This window comes from Podarcis tiliguerta, assembly GCF_965153285.1.
Source record: "Podarcis tiliguerta genome assembly, chromosome: 17".
Classification (NCBI taxonomy): Eukaryota; Metazoa; Chordata; class Lepidosauria; order Squamata; family Lacertidae; genus Podarcis; species Podarcis tiliguerta.
The window spans coordinates 36,196,846-36,212,959 of NC_139550.1; the positions used below are offsets into that span (position 1 = coordinate 36,196,846).

General features: G+C 41.9%; 1 protein-coding gene across 11 annotated transcripts in view; it reads right to left on the reverse strand.

The window, feature by feature from the left end:
• Positions 1-16,114, reverse strand: part of WNK3 (WNK lysine deficient protein kinase 3) — an 87,873-nt gene that overhangs the window by 61,771 nt on the left and 9,988 nt on the right. For all 11 annotated transcript variants that reach the window (XM_083419160.1, XM_083419155.1, XM_083419165.1 and 8 more), the window contains one exon: positions 12,440-13,092. In XM_083419160.1, the coding sequence (XP_083275286.1) occupies positions 12,440-12,961 (522 nt within the window). In that variant the 5' untranslated portion in view covers positions 12,962-13,092. The remainder of the gene's footprint in view (positions 1-12,439; positions 13,093-16,114) is intronic.

A 16,114-nucleotide genomic window follows, 5' to 3' on the forward strand; every position in this document is an offset into this window, starting at 1 on the left:
AGGTTAATTTACAACAAGCAAGCTTTGTTTCAAATGGAACCTTTTGTTAATTGGTCAATTGCTGACTGTCAACAAATCAGCTCCTGATTAAACAGTTAGCTGATTATCCAGTATAACCACTGAGCCATAAGTCAAAAATTAGGATGCAAAAGACAAATGCCATTTTTGGCTATGCGATCAGCAGAACCATCAACGAAGTTCAATGTGGTGCTAAGTGAAAGTCCCTTAGCCCTGTTGCACTAGCAGAATGGTTCTATTTTATAGTGTGCCTATGTTTATGTTCTTCTGTACGAGTCCCTTGGAGACCTGCTAGGTGACAAGCGACTGAGAAGTCAAATAAATAAAATAAATAAATAAATAAATAAATAATGGGAAGGTGCAGGAAGCCAGCATGGTTCTTGTGACTGGTTGCACAACAGATGGCTATAGCACTTCCTGTTGCACAACCACTTTCACCAACTTCTGCTAGTGTAATAGTTGTGATGGATTTCATTTTGCCAAACCACGATTCTCACCCTTATGCTAGCACAACAGCCCTTGTGCTAGTGGTCAGAGAATGTGAAATCTGGGCTATCATTTGCAAAAGTACATAAGGACAGCCTGCTGGATCAGGCCAATGGAACATCTGTCTAGTTCAGGATTCTGTTTTCAGTGACCGACCAGATGCCAAAGGAAAGCCTGTAAGAAAGACCTGAGCATGATAGCATTCCCCAGTTGTGATTCCCAGCAACTGGCCTTCAGGGGCATACTGCCTCCAACCGAGGAGGTAGAACATAGCTAGTAGCCTTCCACCGAGCACTAGTAAGACTTCATATGCAGTGCTATGTTCAGTTCTGGGCATTTCTGTTCCATGAAACTTTAAGCTGGAAATAATTTAGAAAACAGTAAGTTTAGGTTAGAAAGCACACATGAAGAAAGTTTGAAACAGCTAATTATATACGGCCTCAAGAAAAGGAGGCGGGGAGCTAATATGAGAGTTTTACAAATGTACCGTATTTTTCGCTCTATAAGACGCACAAGACGCACCTAGTTTTTGGAGGAGGAAAACAAGGAAAAAAATATTCTGAATCTCAGAAGCCAGAACAGCAAGAGGGATCGCTGTGCAAGTGAAAGCAGCAATCCCTCTTGCTGTTCTGGCTTCTGTGACAGCTGTGCAGCCTGCATTCGCTCCATAAGACGCACACACATTTCCCCTGACTTTTTAGGAGGGAAAAAGTGAGTCTTATAGAGCAAAAAATACGGTATCTCAGAAAATGAAACACAGGGAATTGTTCATCCTGCCCAGAAGACAGGACAAGAAATAACCTACTGTAAAGTAGAATAAAGTTACATATTAGAAACAGCTTGCCAAATTGAAGAGCAGTTATCCTGCGGCATGAGGTACAGAAAGAAGATATGCTGTCTCCTACCTCAGAAATTAAGGCAGGCATCAGCTGGGGATGTTTTATGCTTAAGATGGTTGGACTTACTATAATGTCCTCACTTAGTTATAGAAAGGTGTATATGTTAGTGGATGTCATGGAACAAAGCGCCTTGTTGAAACTACTCACTATAAGCTAAATATCCCCACTAATGCACTCCAAGCAAGCAGTTAAGCAGGTTTATCCATCCATAAACATAAAAATGGTTAATTGGCCCACCAAGAAATCAAGCCATTAGCAAAACAGGCACTGGAACAGGAAACTTTTCTGCTTCACTGAACTATATAATATGCTAATTTCTTTCCCTCCCTAACAACAGCATAGATTTTAAAGCCTTTGTTTGTTTTGTTGTTCTTTTTAAAAAGGTGACAAGTTACAATGGCAAATTATCTGTTCACACCATTTAGCGACAGTTTTATGCAAAATCTATTAAATTATGTAATGGTCTTATGCTTCCCTTTCTTAACTTATGCAATTGTCATTTTTTACAGTAGGCTTTAATCCCAAAGTCTCTTCTGAAGTTTAGCTGTCCAGGGTCATCTTTTATTTTCCATGACAATAAAAGAAGCATATGCTTACTTAGCAAAAGCAGTCTCTCGTTCACTTATATAAGCCCACTGAGTTACAACCTCTTTGGAACACGGATCAGTGTTTGCATTTACACAGCATGTGCAATAATTATTAACATGATGGTTCTAACCATTAGAAACTAAAAACAATCATATATACTTTCAGCACTCACTAACCCCAGTATGCAGAACAAAGGTTCACAAGAGTTTTACAGAATTTTCCCCTCCAATTTTTCCAGATAGTTGAAACGAAGGGCTGCAAATGGTTAAAGAATGCCACCCACGCTAATATAGATTTCTGCAGAAAGTGGGAAGTCAGTCCAGATCTTTCAATTTCTTTCATACATCATCATCTCCTAGAGGCTGGTCCCAAGAAATAGTACAGAAACTACAACATAGCCAGCCAGTTTTGGCTTATGTCATGCAGCCCAGCCTTTCTACTGCAAAGCTACACAATCCAAGCTAAGAACAGAAAACCCCTGGGTGGCTTTGCACATGTAACCATATAGCACCACAAATCCTGGCTGTATTGGCTGACTGGTCAACAGAATAAAGGTAAAGGTAAAGGGACCCCTGACCATTAGGTCCAGTTGCAGATGACTCTGGGGTTGCGGCACTCATCTCGCTTTATTGGCTGAGGGAGCCGGCGTACGGGTCATGTGTCCAGCATGACTAAGCCGCTTCTGGCAAACCACGCTTCTGGCATGGAAACGCTGTTTACCTTCCCGCCAGAGTGGTACCTATTTATCTACTTGCACTTTGTGCTTTCGAACTGCTAGGTTGGCAGGAGCAGGGACAGAGCAATGAGAGCTTGCCCCGTTGTGGGGATTCGAACAACCGACCTTTTGATCGGCAAGCCTTAGGCTCTGTGGTTTAACCCACAACACCACCTTATGGTCAACAGAATAGCTTCCCATAAATCACTCCATGTCTGCCAGCAATTACAATCCATACAGATATTAAAATCTGTAGGGAGCAGCTACATACATTGTTCTACTCTTGATAACTACTGCTTTAACCAGCTTATCTGAGAATTAAGCAGACCTCTGTCACCAAACTTTCTTTTCCTTCCACATAAGTGTCTGATGCTTTGTAAGATATCCCAATGTCAGTCACTCTTTGCAGTTGCAAAGACAAAACTTTCCAACAGCTTTGGAACAAAGACAAAGAGCCACTGTTTACTTAAGTGCTGATCACCTGCCTATGAAGCCAATTTCCATGACTTGTTCAGTTTCTATGTTTCCTTTTTGTTGATTACCTTTTAAAATGACTGATGTTCCAACATAATCTCTTACCTTTTAATAAGCCAAAATAAACAATGGTCTAAATGGCACTCAGAAGATCTGATAGCTGCTTAATATTGGAGGGCAGAAGGGCAAACATTTTGCCTGGCTTAAAAAATATAAGCGATGGAAGATGGGGGCCATATAGGCAACTGATGAAAAGCAGAAGGTACTTATGCTTGTAAAGTCTTACATTCATCTTCATTTTCTAAAATTAAATATTTGCTTTCCTTATTCCATGTAGTCAAATATCTCTTTAAATGTAGTAAAATAATGAATTTATGGCCTTGTTGGTATTGCTAACAATTATATGATCTACCCTTACTGAATCCATGTTTTGAGACCATATACTTTTTGAATCAATTTCTCATACAAGCCACTCTTAACTTGCACAGGGGTTATGCTCTGGGGATATTGCCTAAAGCCAAAATTGTGTATAGTCAAAACATGTTGGGTTCCAATTGGATTCAGTGGTGGATGGGACTGCTAAAGTCTCTTTCCACCTCTGTTTGATTTCTTTTGTCCAGTGTGTAAAGCTGAACCTGCACAAGTTAAATGTGCATAAATTGCAAGTAAATTGCAAAATAGAAAACAGAACACTTTAAATTCATCTAATCTTTTATTGAACCAACTTCCTGTTGATAAAGAGCTCTAAGTAACTGGAAGGTATGCATGTGTCTTCAACAACAGAAGAGAATCTAATAAAAGGAATCATTTTATCTGTTTTGTATTTCTCATTTTACAGTGCCAGAACAGTGAAGTGCTTCAGGAAACTAATGTTTTCACATAAAACCATAACACATCTGTCAGGGGTTCAGGAGCAGAGGCACAGGATAAGGAGGAAATGGAGAGTGAAGGGGAGGAGTCCGAAGGAAATGTCAGCGATGACAGCGATCCGAGGTCTCTGAGTCTTTCCAGTGAATCGGACGATTCACAGAAAGGAGCTCCCATGGTCAGGGCAAGGGGAGTGCCCAGGGGGACACCTCGGGAAGAAGGGGGCAGAGGGGACTCAGAGAGTAGCAGTTGGAAATCAGGGCCCACGTCCCCCCCAGAGTGCAGTAGGGGGGAGGAGTCCCAGGCATCGGGATCAGGTGGAGCGCTGCCAGCGGGAGAACGTGAGGCAGGATTGACCACACCTCCGTCGGGGAGTGAGGAAACGGTCATCAGGAAAGTTAAACGCACGCGCGCGCCAAGTTCAAATGTACAGGAGGGAGGCACAGTGGGCAGCCCGGGAAGAGAGCCAGGTCCTAAAGCCCGCCGAAGAGAGAGGGAGGAGTCAGGGGGGTCATCGTCAGCCTCAGAGGAATCCAGGGAGACAGGGGCCCCGGAGGGCAGCAGGACCCAGAGGAGAAAGAAGAGGTGGAGTAAAGCTAGAGTCTTAAACTGGTGTACAGGGGGCGGGGACTCAGATGGAGCTTCGCCGGTCTAAAGTCCAGACGTAGAGCTGGAGCGCTGCGGCGTGGAAATGGAAACTGTACTTCAATAAAGACTTTTGTACATAAATACCAGCCAGCGTTGGTCCTCTGTGAGCTGGGACCAGGAGCCAGCCCTGACAACATCTATTTCAACGAGTCTTCACTCGGGGATAAAAATTACCAGACACAGGAACCAATATTGGATACTTCTGTTTAGCAAGACCAAAAACAGTCAAATCTGCCATTATGCAGAAGGCAGAGGGTTTTTTTTAAAAAAATGTGAAAGCAAAGGATTCCATGCTAAATAGATTGTAAAAAACAATGTGAGCATAGTGGTCAGCTGCAAACTTGCACTAGAATTACACATTTAGCTGTTAATGCTGCTGCTAACTAAAGCTTTCAGAGGAGAGAGCAACCTTCGTGCTGTTCCTACGTGACTTTTTCTTTCTTATTTAATTTCCAACCAACAGGGAGGTAATTTCCTTTTGAAAAGACACACACATGCTGGAAAGAAGCACTAAGAAGTCGTTCCAATGGACTGGCACTCAGTTCCCATACTTATGGCAGTCATTCAGAAAGGAAGACAATCAGGTCAAGGAGAGCCATTCCTCCTCAGACTGCTGCCTCTGTCCCCCTCCACAGGGAGTCACCTGCCACCACCACACGTCTCTTCCTTTTCTGATGAGCAGCAGGAATTCTGTACACTGTACCTTTCACCGCCACCTCAGTGTCTTCTGAGATCTGCAACCACTGTTCTTGCTCCTCTGGCCAAGAATCAGTGTCCGAGGTAAGGGCATGAAATTGATTTTGTAGTTCTGGAGATACAGTATGGCTCCTGACAGTCAATTTAAATAAGGCATGAGTGATCACGCCCAGGGGTTGTATTCAACAAATTTTCATTCAGAGTAGACCCACCATGACTAACTTAAGTCCATTAAGTTATACTTCATATAAGGGTTAGATGAATACAGCCCCAAGTTTCCCTCCCACAAAAGAGGCACCATTGGCATATCAGCTTAAACTGGGCAAACTCTGCCACCTGATCATCCTGAATCAAAGCCAGGTCCAGGAGCATTCCCAGGCTGTGGACCTGATTTTTCATGGTGTGTCTAATCCCATCCCAAACTAGCTGCATCACTATCCCAGGATTACTAGTCCTAGCAACCAAAAACACCTCTATCGTGTCTGGATTAAATCTTACTTAGTCAGCTACCACCCAGAAGAGGATTAAATCCCAATTTGTTAACTGATGTTTGACCCTACACACCAGCTCAACACGCTCTCCTTGATAGAAAAGGATGTTTAGCTTACTGATGACTCCATGCCCCCAACTCTCCAGACAATCCCTTCCAGTAGATGCTATACAGCAAGATGGAAATCTGTGGAATGCCATAAACCAAGCTGCCTTGAGCGTCTTGTTGAAAGGTGTGTGTGTGTGTTTATTCTTTTATTTATAAATACATATATAAATAAACCAGTAGAGGTTAGTGCTCACTGAGACTGATAGGGCAGAAGGTAGGGAGGTAGACATTACATGGAGCCACCACAGAGAAGTTCCACCTATGCACCACCACCTTCTGAACTTTTTCAGGTAGACATAGTTAATCAGGAAGTAATGAATTAATTGGAGTGTGTGAAGTAAGGATGGATGGCACACACATTTCATTCTCCCTCCCTCCCATCTGCTGTGGTCCCAGGTCCTGATCATGTTGCTACAGTGATAGCTGGGGGGGGGGGGTGGTTTGAGATGGAACTCAACGGAACTCAGCTTCAGCACCTCTCAGGTGGGTGCCATTGCCATTGTAAGAGAACAAGGGAGGCATTTGTGGCGAGTGCCAGCACCGCTTTTGCTAGAAAAATAGCACTAGTGATGGCTATTTGACATTTTTTCATGCAATCACAAGCAATGTATTTAGATTTAGAATGAAACAGGGCTGCCTTTATAAAGGGTCACTCCTAGAAAGTATGGAAGCATAGCATGGGAGTGGGGAGCCTATTATTTATTATTATTATTTATTAAATTTGTATATTGCAAAATACATAATAAAAAAGAACAAAAACAAACCAATAATCCCTCCTCCCACAACACATTTAAAAGAGCATTGGATCTCAATTAGCCAAAGGTCTGGTTGAAGAGGAACATTTTCACCTGGTGCTTAAAGGTGTATAATGGATTAAAAAGTAAGCCAATCATTGAAAGGCAGGTATGAAATGTTATAAATAAATAAATAAATTCATGAAAACAATAATCTTTAAGGCAAATTGGTGTTTGACGGTTTCTTATGTTTTGTATATTCTGCTGGATGCCGCCCAAATGGGCGGGGTATAAATAAAATAAAATAAGAAAAATTAATAAGGCACCAGCTGAACCTTCCTGAGGAGAGCATTCCACAAATGGGGAGCCACTGCAGAAAAGGCCCATTCTCATGTTACCACCCTCCAGACCTCTCCTGGAGAAGGCACACAAAGAAGGACCTCAGAGTGGTCCAAGAATCCTCCAGATATTGTTGAACTCCCAACTCCCATCCAGCTCCTATCAGCCTCAACAAACTCACTCAGTGATCAGGAAGTTATTTATATATTTCAGAAAATTAAATTCCACTCAATCATAGTTGTCTCTAAGTGACTGTGGTTATGTGCATCTTTGGAACATGAAAAATAACAGTTGCTATGGTGACCTGTCCTTGGGATCACAAAGGGCAGGAAGAGTTTTTTTAAAAACCTTATTTTAATATATCCTGCTTATTGAGGAAGAACTTCCTCCACTGAGCAGTTTATTATTTCCAATAAAAATCAACTCTACCTGTTAATAAAATATAAAAATACAATGCGGCTAAAAAAAAGTGATGGGGAAATGCATTGAAAAGTGTGGGACAGCAATCATTTGATGCAATGTCATATAACCTCTATGCAAATCAATCATTCCAAACGAATGCTCAATAAACAGCCCATCTCATCTAACCTCCCCCCGAAAATGTGCAAACAAATCAGGACAAATGCTCAATAAACAGGCTATCTGTAAGTGCTCTAGGTCTGACATTCATGTATAAAACATCTTTTAATCTTGTCAGTGCTGGGATGCATATTTGACTTAATTACTTCCTTACCTGCAATGCACACAAGGAAAGAGGAATTAGCATGGAAAGTTTCTGGGGCAAACTTTGAGATGGGTTTAAAATAGATTCTGGCAGTAAAGTGGGCAATGAGTTATTACGGCTGATAAAGTGAAAGCAACCCCAGCAAAAGCTGAGCAGATGCAGTCTAGCATTAATCATCTCTAAGCCCTAGAATGATCACAAGTACCAAAAGATTTGACTAAAGGTTATGCAGCACTTCTCATACTGCACTTTTCAAGAAGCCTTACATCTTCTTGCAAATGTGTCATCCACTTTTTATTGATGGGGCACAGAAAAAAGATACATTCCAGTCACACAGCAAAGTAATAGCAAGTCCAAGAATAAAACCCAGGTCACCTGACAATATTCTACCCTCAAACAATTTGGGCAGGGATAGCAAAAGCATTCTTCACAGAGAGGTGGCCAGCTATGGAATCTGCTACCACAGCAAGAGTTCAGAGCTAAAATGCCTTCATCTATATTTTAAGAAAAGAGCCTATATAAACTTTGTAGACCAACAATGCTTGGAGTTGATTCACAACCAAGATCTGGGGTCAAACACATTCCTTAAGCTTGAGGACCAGAAATTACTTTCATTCAGTAATTAATGAGTTAAAAATATAGCTAGTAACATTTTTCATAAACACAGTAAGTTTAATTCTGATGCTTCCAATAGGGCTTACTTTGAAATAAATATATTTAAAAGTAGGTCTAAGTAACAAACATACCAACTGAAATTCTCACATATTGTATTTATTGTTTTGATATTGTATCCAAACAAACAGCCCTGCTAAATTACTCTTTTAATGTGCTCAGGACAATGCTGGAGGAAAGAATATAGATTGTGGTGCTGGATCAATGAGTGTTGTAACTGATAAGGCTACAAATATGGCACAGCATAAGCTTTGCTTTAAACTCAGCCAGCACTGCAGAGGAGCTGTTTAGATGCATGGCATGGAAAATTCTGATGAGCTTAGGCTAAACTAGCTGTGGAGGAGATTAAACCAATTATTAGGCATTCAGTAGTTATTTCACCACCCACTGATGGGTATATGGGGGCGGGTGAGGGAACAACCACACACTGTTTTTTGAATCATAGCTACTCAAATCAATTTTCCATTACAAAGAAAATGCAAGCAAGGACCTGGCTTGCTTTAAAATGGTACTTTCCCTCTGAATGGTCTTTCTAATGCATTCACCTGCTATTCACATAATATGCTTAGCCCTCTATTACAGTCTATCTCTTCCAAAGCGGGACAACTATGGGGACACAATAGAATCACAGAGTTGGAAAGCTGGAAGGGACCCCCGAAGTTCATCTGGTCCAACCCCACATCCAGTTTATTATTACAGGACAAGTAAACTACCTTTGACAACAGAGTTGCCAAACACTGTAAGAGTCAGGATTAGGGCCCACCTAGTCAAGCAGCCTGTTTCCCAGAGTAGCCAAGTACCGGTATCTGTTTCCAAGAAATTTGCTAGCAGGCAACAGCGCTCCCACTTTCCTTCAGCAACAGGTTTTTGAACCTGGAAGTTCCTTTAAACTATAATGGCTAATAGCCTCTGATAGCCCCATTCACCAGCAATTTGTCTAATCCCTTTTTAATATCCTCACCCCAAAGTCTATTTGTGTCTGTTTGCTGCCACCTCCAGAATGCTTTGCTGGCATAAGTGAGTAGAGTGGCAAGATGTAAAGAATATAATTTCTACATCATTCATTGTTTTGAGTTTTTGTCATCTCTGCACTTTCCAAAATGCCACCTGTTACACACAACTATTAAAGTTACAGGCTGCCCCCCCCCATCAAGTGAATAAATAAAAATACTTTAGTAAATGCAGAAATAATCAGGATATTTGAAATTGAAATTCTCGCGGAGGTCATTTGGATGATGTATGTTGTGGCGCTTTCTAGCAACACAACTGGCAATCCAACTGAGCGATAGGCGTGGCTTCTGCCAACTGACCAGTCACATCACAGGTAGTTTGGTTCTGGAAGCTTCTCATAGTTTCCAGCATTTTCTCCTGAAAGCAAGCACCTGCAGGGCCTGTGTAGAAACAAATGGAAGTTTCTCACAGGCTATTTATACGGCAGAAAGCCCTCAGGCTTTGTCAATGATATAGTTCAGTTTATTCAAGTTCAGAATTCAGATCGGTGCAGAGTTCATAGCTTACGTTTGTTGTTGTTACGGTCAGAGGGGGATGTAATTTAAAGCAATTTTAAAGAACTGTTGTTGAGACATTTCATTCTGAATCTGCTAGACAGAGCCAGACAGAGGATGATGGCAGATGGGTGTCCTCCCCCCCCCCATAAATCCTGGCTATGCCTACGGTTACAGGAACCTTTCCCTTTTTAAAAAACTGGTCATCCTGTGGGAGGAATATTGTCTGAAACTTGGCAAAGAGGACTACAAATGAACTGCACACAAAAGGTTTCACCTGCATTTGGAAAAAAGCATCTTGTGACACTCACACCAGCCATAACACCACGGCCCACTTGCAGCTCTATCCTGTTGGCAAGCATAGCAACCAAGGGGCAAAAGTGGTGGAGCTTAACAGACCTGGAAGGAAGCAAAGACTTAAGAATGAATGTGGACACATAGGCATGAGCAACATCAGCAGAACTACTGGCTGTAAAGAGAAGTGAGTGACAACACTAGACTTGGAGGAGGAGAAGAAGCAAATTTTCAAAGAACCCAGAGGTAGCTAAGAGTGCTCCTCTTATGTTAATGGACTTCAGCTCCCATCTGCCTCAGGCAGCACAGCTAATGGTTGGAAATGATAGGAGTTGTAGTCCAGCAACATCTAGAGCGGACCAATTTGGCTACTTCTGCATCATTGTTCATCCATCCCTCAGCAATGTTTCCATACGCATGATGCCAACATTTGACGAGGCCTTTTCCTAAAATAATCTTAGGGACAAGTTCTATCTGAATAGGACAGAACAGAAGTGGAGGAGGAGGCAGGAGGCAGGAGCCTAAAGTAAGGGTCAAGATATAGCAAAGGACAGAAGCTATGGAACCAAGAGATGGATAGAGGGCAAAAGCAAAGAGGGCAAGGGAAAGAAATGTAGGCAATGTCTAGTTGAGAATGGAAATTGAGGCAAGCACTTTCCTGAGCAATTAGTGTATACTCCAACTTTATGGCCACATTTTGACATACACTTCCATCACTGGGAGAGCATCCCACTAAGATAATAGTCTGAAGGTACATGATACTTCAGGACGCGGGTGGCGCTGTGGGTAAAACCTTAGCGCCTAGGACTTGCCGATCGCATGGTCGGCGGTTCGAATCCCCGCGGCGGGGTACGCTCCCGTCGTTCGGTCCCAGCGCCTGCCAACCTAGCAGTTCGAAAGCACCCCCAGGTGCAAGTAGATAAATAGGGACCGCTTACCAGTGGGAGGGTAAACGGTGTTCCGTGTGCTGCGCTGGCTCGCCAGATGCAGCTTGTCACGCTGGCAACGTGACCCGGAAGTGTCTGCGGACAGCGCTGGCTCCCGGCCTATAGAGTGAGATGGGCGCACAACCCTAGAGTCTGTCAAGACTGGCCCGTACGGGCAGGGGTACCTTTACCTTACATGATACTTCAACTCCTAAATTAGAGGAAACCACCCATTAATAGTGTCTGCTTAGGAAACCACTCAGAAACCGTATGTAAACTATGTATTTATAAGCAATTATTTCCCGTGCTTACTTATAAATAAATATTGATTAGTCAGTTGGTTTGTGAACTGGTGAAAAAAAGAAATTCCTTGCTATTTGAGATACTCTCAGTATTATACATTATAAAAGTCTGTATGAAGTAATACCAACTCAAGTGAGATCCTATCATAGGCAAGGAATGTAGCCAAGGGGTGCTGAAATTCAGTGCTTTAAAAAATGTACTGAAGCCACAACAAAACCCAGTTCTGTTGACAATTTGCATAAATTTACTTAACATGTGTACTTTATTTGGTGCAGTTTATTTATCTGGGAGGGGGCAAGCACTGCATGATTGGATGTTTTCCCAGTTTGTGACATGAACTGAGTAAAAGGTGTCAAAATTGTTAATACTTCAGAAGTGGCAATGAAGTGCAGGAGGCAGAAGTAGGGGAAAGACCTGTGGCCCAACAATTGCAGATTATCTCTGGCTTCTAAGAATTTAGCAGAAATAGCAATACAGTGGTACCTCGGGTTGTACTTAATTCGTTCTGGAGGTCCATTCTTAACCTGAAACTGTTCTTAACCTGAAGCACCACTTTAGCTAATGGGACCTCCAGCTGCAGCCGCGCCACCAGAGCACGATTTCTGTTCTCATTCTGAAGCAAAGTTCTTAACCCGAGGTACTATTTCTGGGTTAGTGGAGTCTGTAACCTGAAACGTCTGTAACCTGAAGCATATGTAACCCGAGGTACCGCTGTATATCTTTATCTGTAACAATGAAGACTAGTAACTTGTTCTTTTAAAAAATGCAAGCCAGGTTTCTCAAGATTCCATACAAGTTGCTAGTTCCTGCATTAGAAGCCTCTGCAGTATGACCACTCTAGTCATGTAAATTTCTGGATATCCCAAAATGTACCTCTCAAAAGCTGGACAAAGTTAGCCCTTCTGAACACCAGACAGACACATGAATGACTGATGGAACTCATCTACACTAACCTGCAATTCACACCAAGCGACTTCTACCCAGGTTTCTGTATCCAGGCCCTTGAACACTGTTTTGAAGGCCCCTCTCCCCAGCTCAATGTCAAATTTCAGAAACCTTCCTCCAGGCGATGTAGCCACAGCCTTCATCTCGGCCTCCTCTTCTATTTCTTTCTTGGTTCTTTCCTTTGAAGCTTCCAAATTCACCTTCGAGCCATGCTCACATCTGGCCTCCTGGCCTGCCACCAGACCACTGGAAGAAAGATGAGCCACCCTCTGGTCACCCACCACAAACTGCTCCTGTTCATCCTTTGGAGTGGGTTCCAAGGCCTTTTCATCCTCCATTATCTCCACACTCTTTCGGAAAAACCTTTTCCTCTCTGTAGTTGGCCCAGAGGCAGGTGTGTTGACATCCTCTTTGGTCCTGGTCTCCATGGTCAAAGGGGCAACAGCAGAGGAGTCCCTACCTTCCAAAGAGACTCCATCAGGTTTCTCTGATTCCTCTGTGCTGGCTGATTCACCAGAGTCCGTAGCCATGACACAGCAGAGCCTTGGCACTTGGATATGTTAAGTGTTTCCCTTCCTCTTCACTTCAGGCACATCATGAGTAACGGCAATGTTACCAGGACTTATTTCCTCTCAGATTATCATAAGATTCCCATGGCAACCTGTAACAAGAAGGAGGGGAGGGAAAACAGGATCATTTTAGAAAGTGAAATACGAAGCAGCCAGCCACCAAAAACGCAGCTTTCACTTAATTAATCTGGTCTTCCTTAATCCCAGCAACACAAACCTATTTGCTCTTCCTCTTTTTTTTGCTGAAACTTTATTATTGCTTTAAACTCAATGAGAGTTACATGCAATATAGATCAAATCATACACAATAATGGCTTCAATATATTCTGTTACATCAAGTATACTGTATACAAAAGCACTGATTGTTTGACGTACAAAAAGAACTTGCTGACCTAGGTATCTCTCCTCCCCTCCTACTCAACTATTGTAAATTAGTTCACCCAGTTGCCAAAGCCGAACTAATGCTAACATTCTCAAATACACCTTTCCTGTTGGTCATCTCTCACTTTATTATTTGTATTACAAAGTACTGCATTCACCTAAACAAATATCAAAATTCCAATTCTTGTTGGATGCTTAGAAAGGCCAGTGAATATTGTGGCCTCACACCGGGGACTATATAAAAACATTTTTTCAAGCCTACCTCCATGCAAAAAACGTTCAAACAGAAAGAAATTAGGAAGTATGTAGATACACACACAGGAATCATATTGCTTCCACTGGGTCATACAAGGGAGCAGGGAACAGAACCCCCAGTCTGTTGATCAAAAATCCTAATACTGTACTGCCATTTATCTGAGGCAGTGTATGTATCTAAATTGACATATGCTGCCTCAGAACAACAGAAACCAACTAACAGCTTTTCTTAGACACCACTCCCCTTATGTCCTGCCCTTACCACAATTGCTCCTTATAAATTAACTGAAAGAAGTACTTCTATTCTCATGTTATGAATGTGCATTGTGGATGCTTAATAATTAAGTCCGGATAAACTGGTATTTCCTGCTAGCATGTTGTATTATGAAGGTAGCTCTGTGGCCACAGTGCTTGGGATTTTGAATGCGGTTTTGAGGCTTTTTTTAACAGCTTTCAAATGTAAAAAAGAAAAAAAAATCAATTGTTCAATGGAAATGCATTTAATCAGCTAGCATACAACAACAACAAAGCTTCAAGCAAATGGATGAGTTAATGGACTCCCTTTAAAACCCTCTAGATACTTGCAGTCATATGCCAAGTTTATTTACAAATATGTACTGTACTGCAACAAAGGCGCATCTACTTGGCTTCCCTTCACCTTACTTTGTAACCAGCTCATCAAAGGCTTTTAAATATATAATTTGTTTCTGAAATAATTCAGTCCAACCATGCTGTTTTATCAAAGTTTAATCTTGGGGAAATAGGGAAGACAATGTATTCATTTTAAAAAGAGCAGGCTGAAGCCTCGTGGTTCATTCAGCAGCTAAGTGGAATGTACCTGACAGAAGGCTCCTATGAAGCTATTATCACAGCATGTCCACGGGAAACTATTTTGCAGTTCTCCTGAGCATCTTTTAAAGACAAAAAGTATCTGGTCCCTGCTAGATAAATATTCCTTTGAGAAAGCATATTTTGAATGTGAGCTTTTAGTTTGGGAAGAAATATAACACAAGGGGGGGAAAGAAAACAAATTTTTGAACTATCTCGCAAAGCAACCGTGAGTTAAAGCATTCTTTTCCGTCAACAATCTCAGTTCAATTTTGATCAACATTTCATAATTACAGACCAGGTAAAAATATTCTGTTGAAGTATATTTCAAAGACTCAGAAATAAAAAGCAACCTTCCTTTTTAGTAATCTCATAAACACCAGGCTGCGGAAGTCTGGTTTATCCCAAGCAGGAAACTAGGAACAGTAGAATCATCAAATGACAAGCCATTAAAAGGAGCCAGTGGTGTGCTGATTAACAGTGGTGGACTAGGACTGGGGGACCAGGGTTCAAATTCCCACTCAACCAGAAAGTTTATGGGGTGATCTGGGGTTTGTCACCATCTTTCAGCCTAATCTATCTCACGGGATTGCTGTGAGTATAAAATGGAGATGAGGGAACTGTGTGTGCCTCCTTGAGCTCCTCTGAGAATAATGAGATATAAATGTAATAAATAAATAAATATGTGTGCTGAAGATGGATAAGAAAATTGTACTGGAGTCTAAATGAATTCTGTCTTAACTGAAGAAACTTTTGGAGAGCTACCTGTGCCTGAACAACTGTGTTGGCGGATTGCATCAGAATAACTATGTCAAATATTTTTAGATGTGGTTTTAGTACTGATTGTCAAGTTCAAAACTGGCAACTTATTGAAGCTGGATGGCATTCACCCAGAGTTGAAAGGAACTCAAGTATGAAATTGCTGATCTTTTACAAAAAGTATGTGACTTATCACTAAGTTATATATTTGAACTGGAAGGTAGTCAAAGCAATACCAGTTTTTTTAAAGGTAGACCAAGGATATTACAGACTTGTCAGTCTACTTCTATCTTAAAGGTAAAGATAAAGGGACCCCTGAACATTAGGTCCAGTCGCGGACAACTCTGGGGTTGCAGTGCTCATCTCGCTTTACTGGCCGAGGGAGCCAGCGTACAGCTTCCGGGTCATGTGGCCAACATGACTAAGCTGCTTCTGGCGAATCAGAGCAGCGCACGGAAACGCCATTTACCTTCCCGCTGGAGCAGTACCTATCTATCTACTTGCAATTTGACGAGCTTACCCCGTCGCGGGGATTCGAACCACCGACCTTCTGATCAGCAAGCCTTAGGTGGCTGATAAACAGCATTATTAAAGACAGTGTTATTAAGCTATAGCAGAACATACAATACAAAAAGAAATGTTTGTAAAAAGAAGTACCGTATTTGCTTCACCAAATATTGAGAAGTCTTTCAGCTTGTTGCTAAACATGTAGCTAGAACTATAATCAAGCCATTATTAAATTAGATTTTCAAAAATCATCTGACAAAATATCTCAAAATAACTAGGATTTGTGGCAACCTTTGCCAGCCGGTCCGCCACCACCGTGTTATGGCTAAGAAATGATTACTGATACGCAGCTCAACACAGCGGATACATTATACCAAAGAAGCC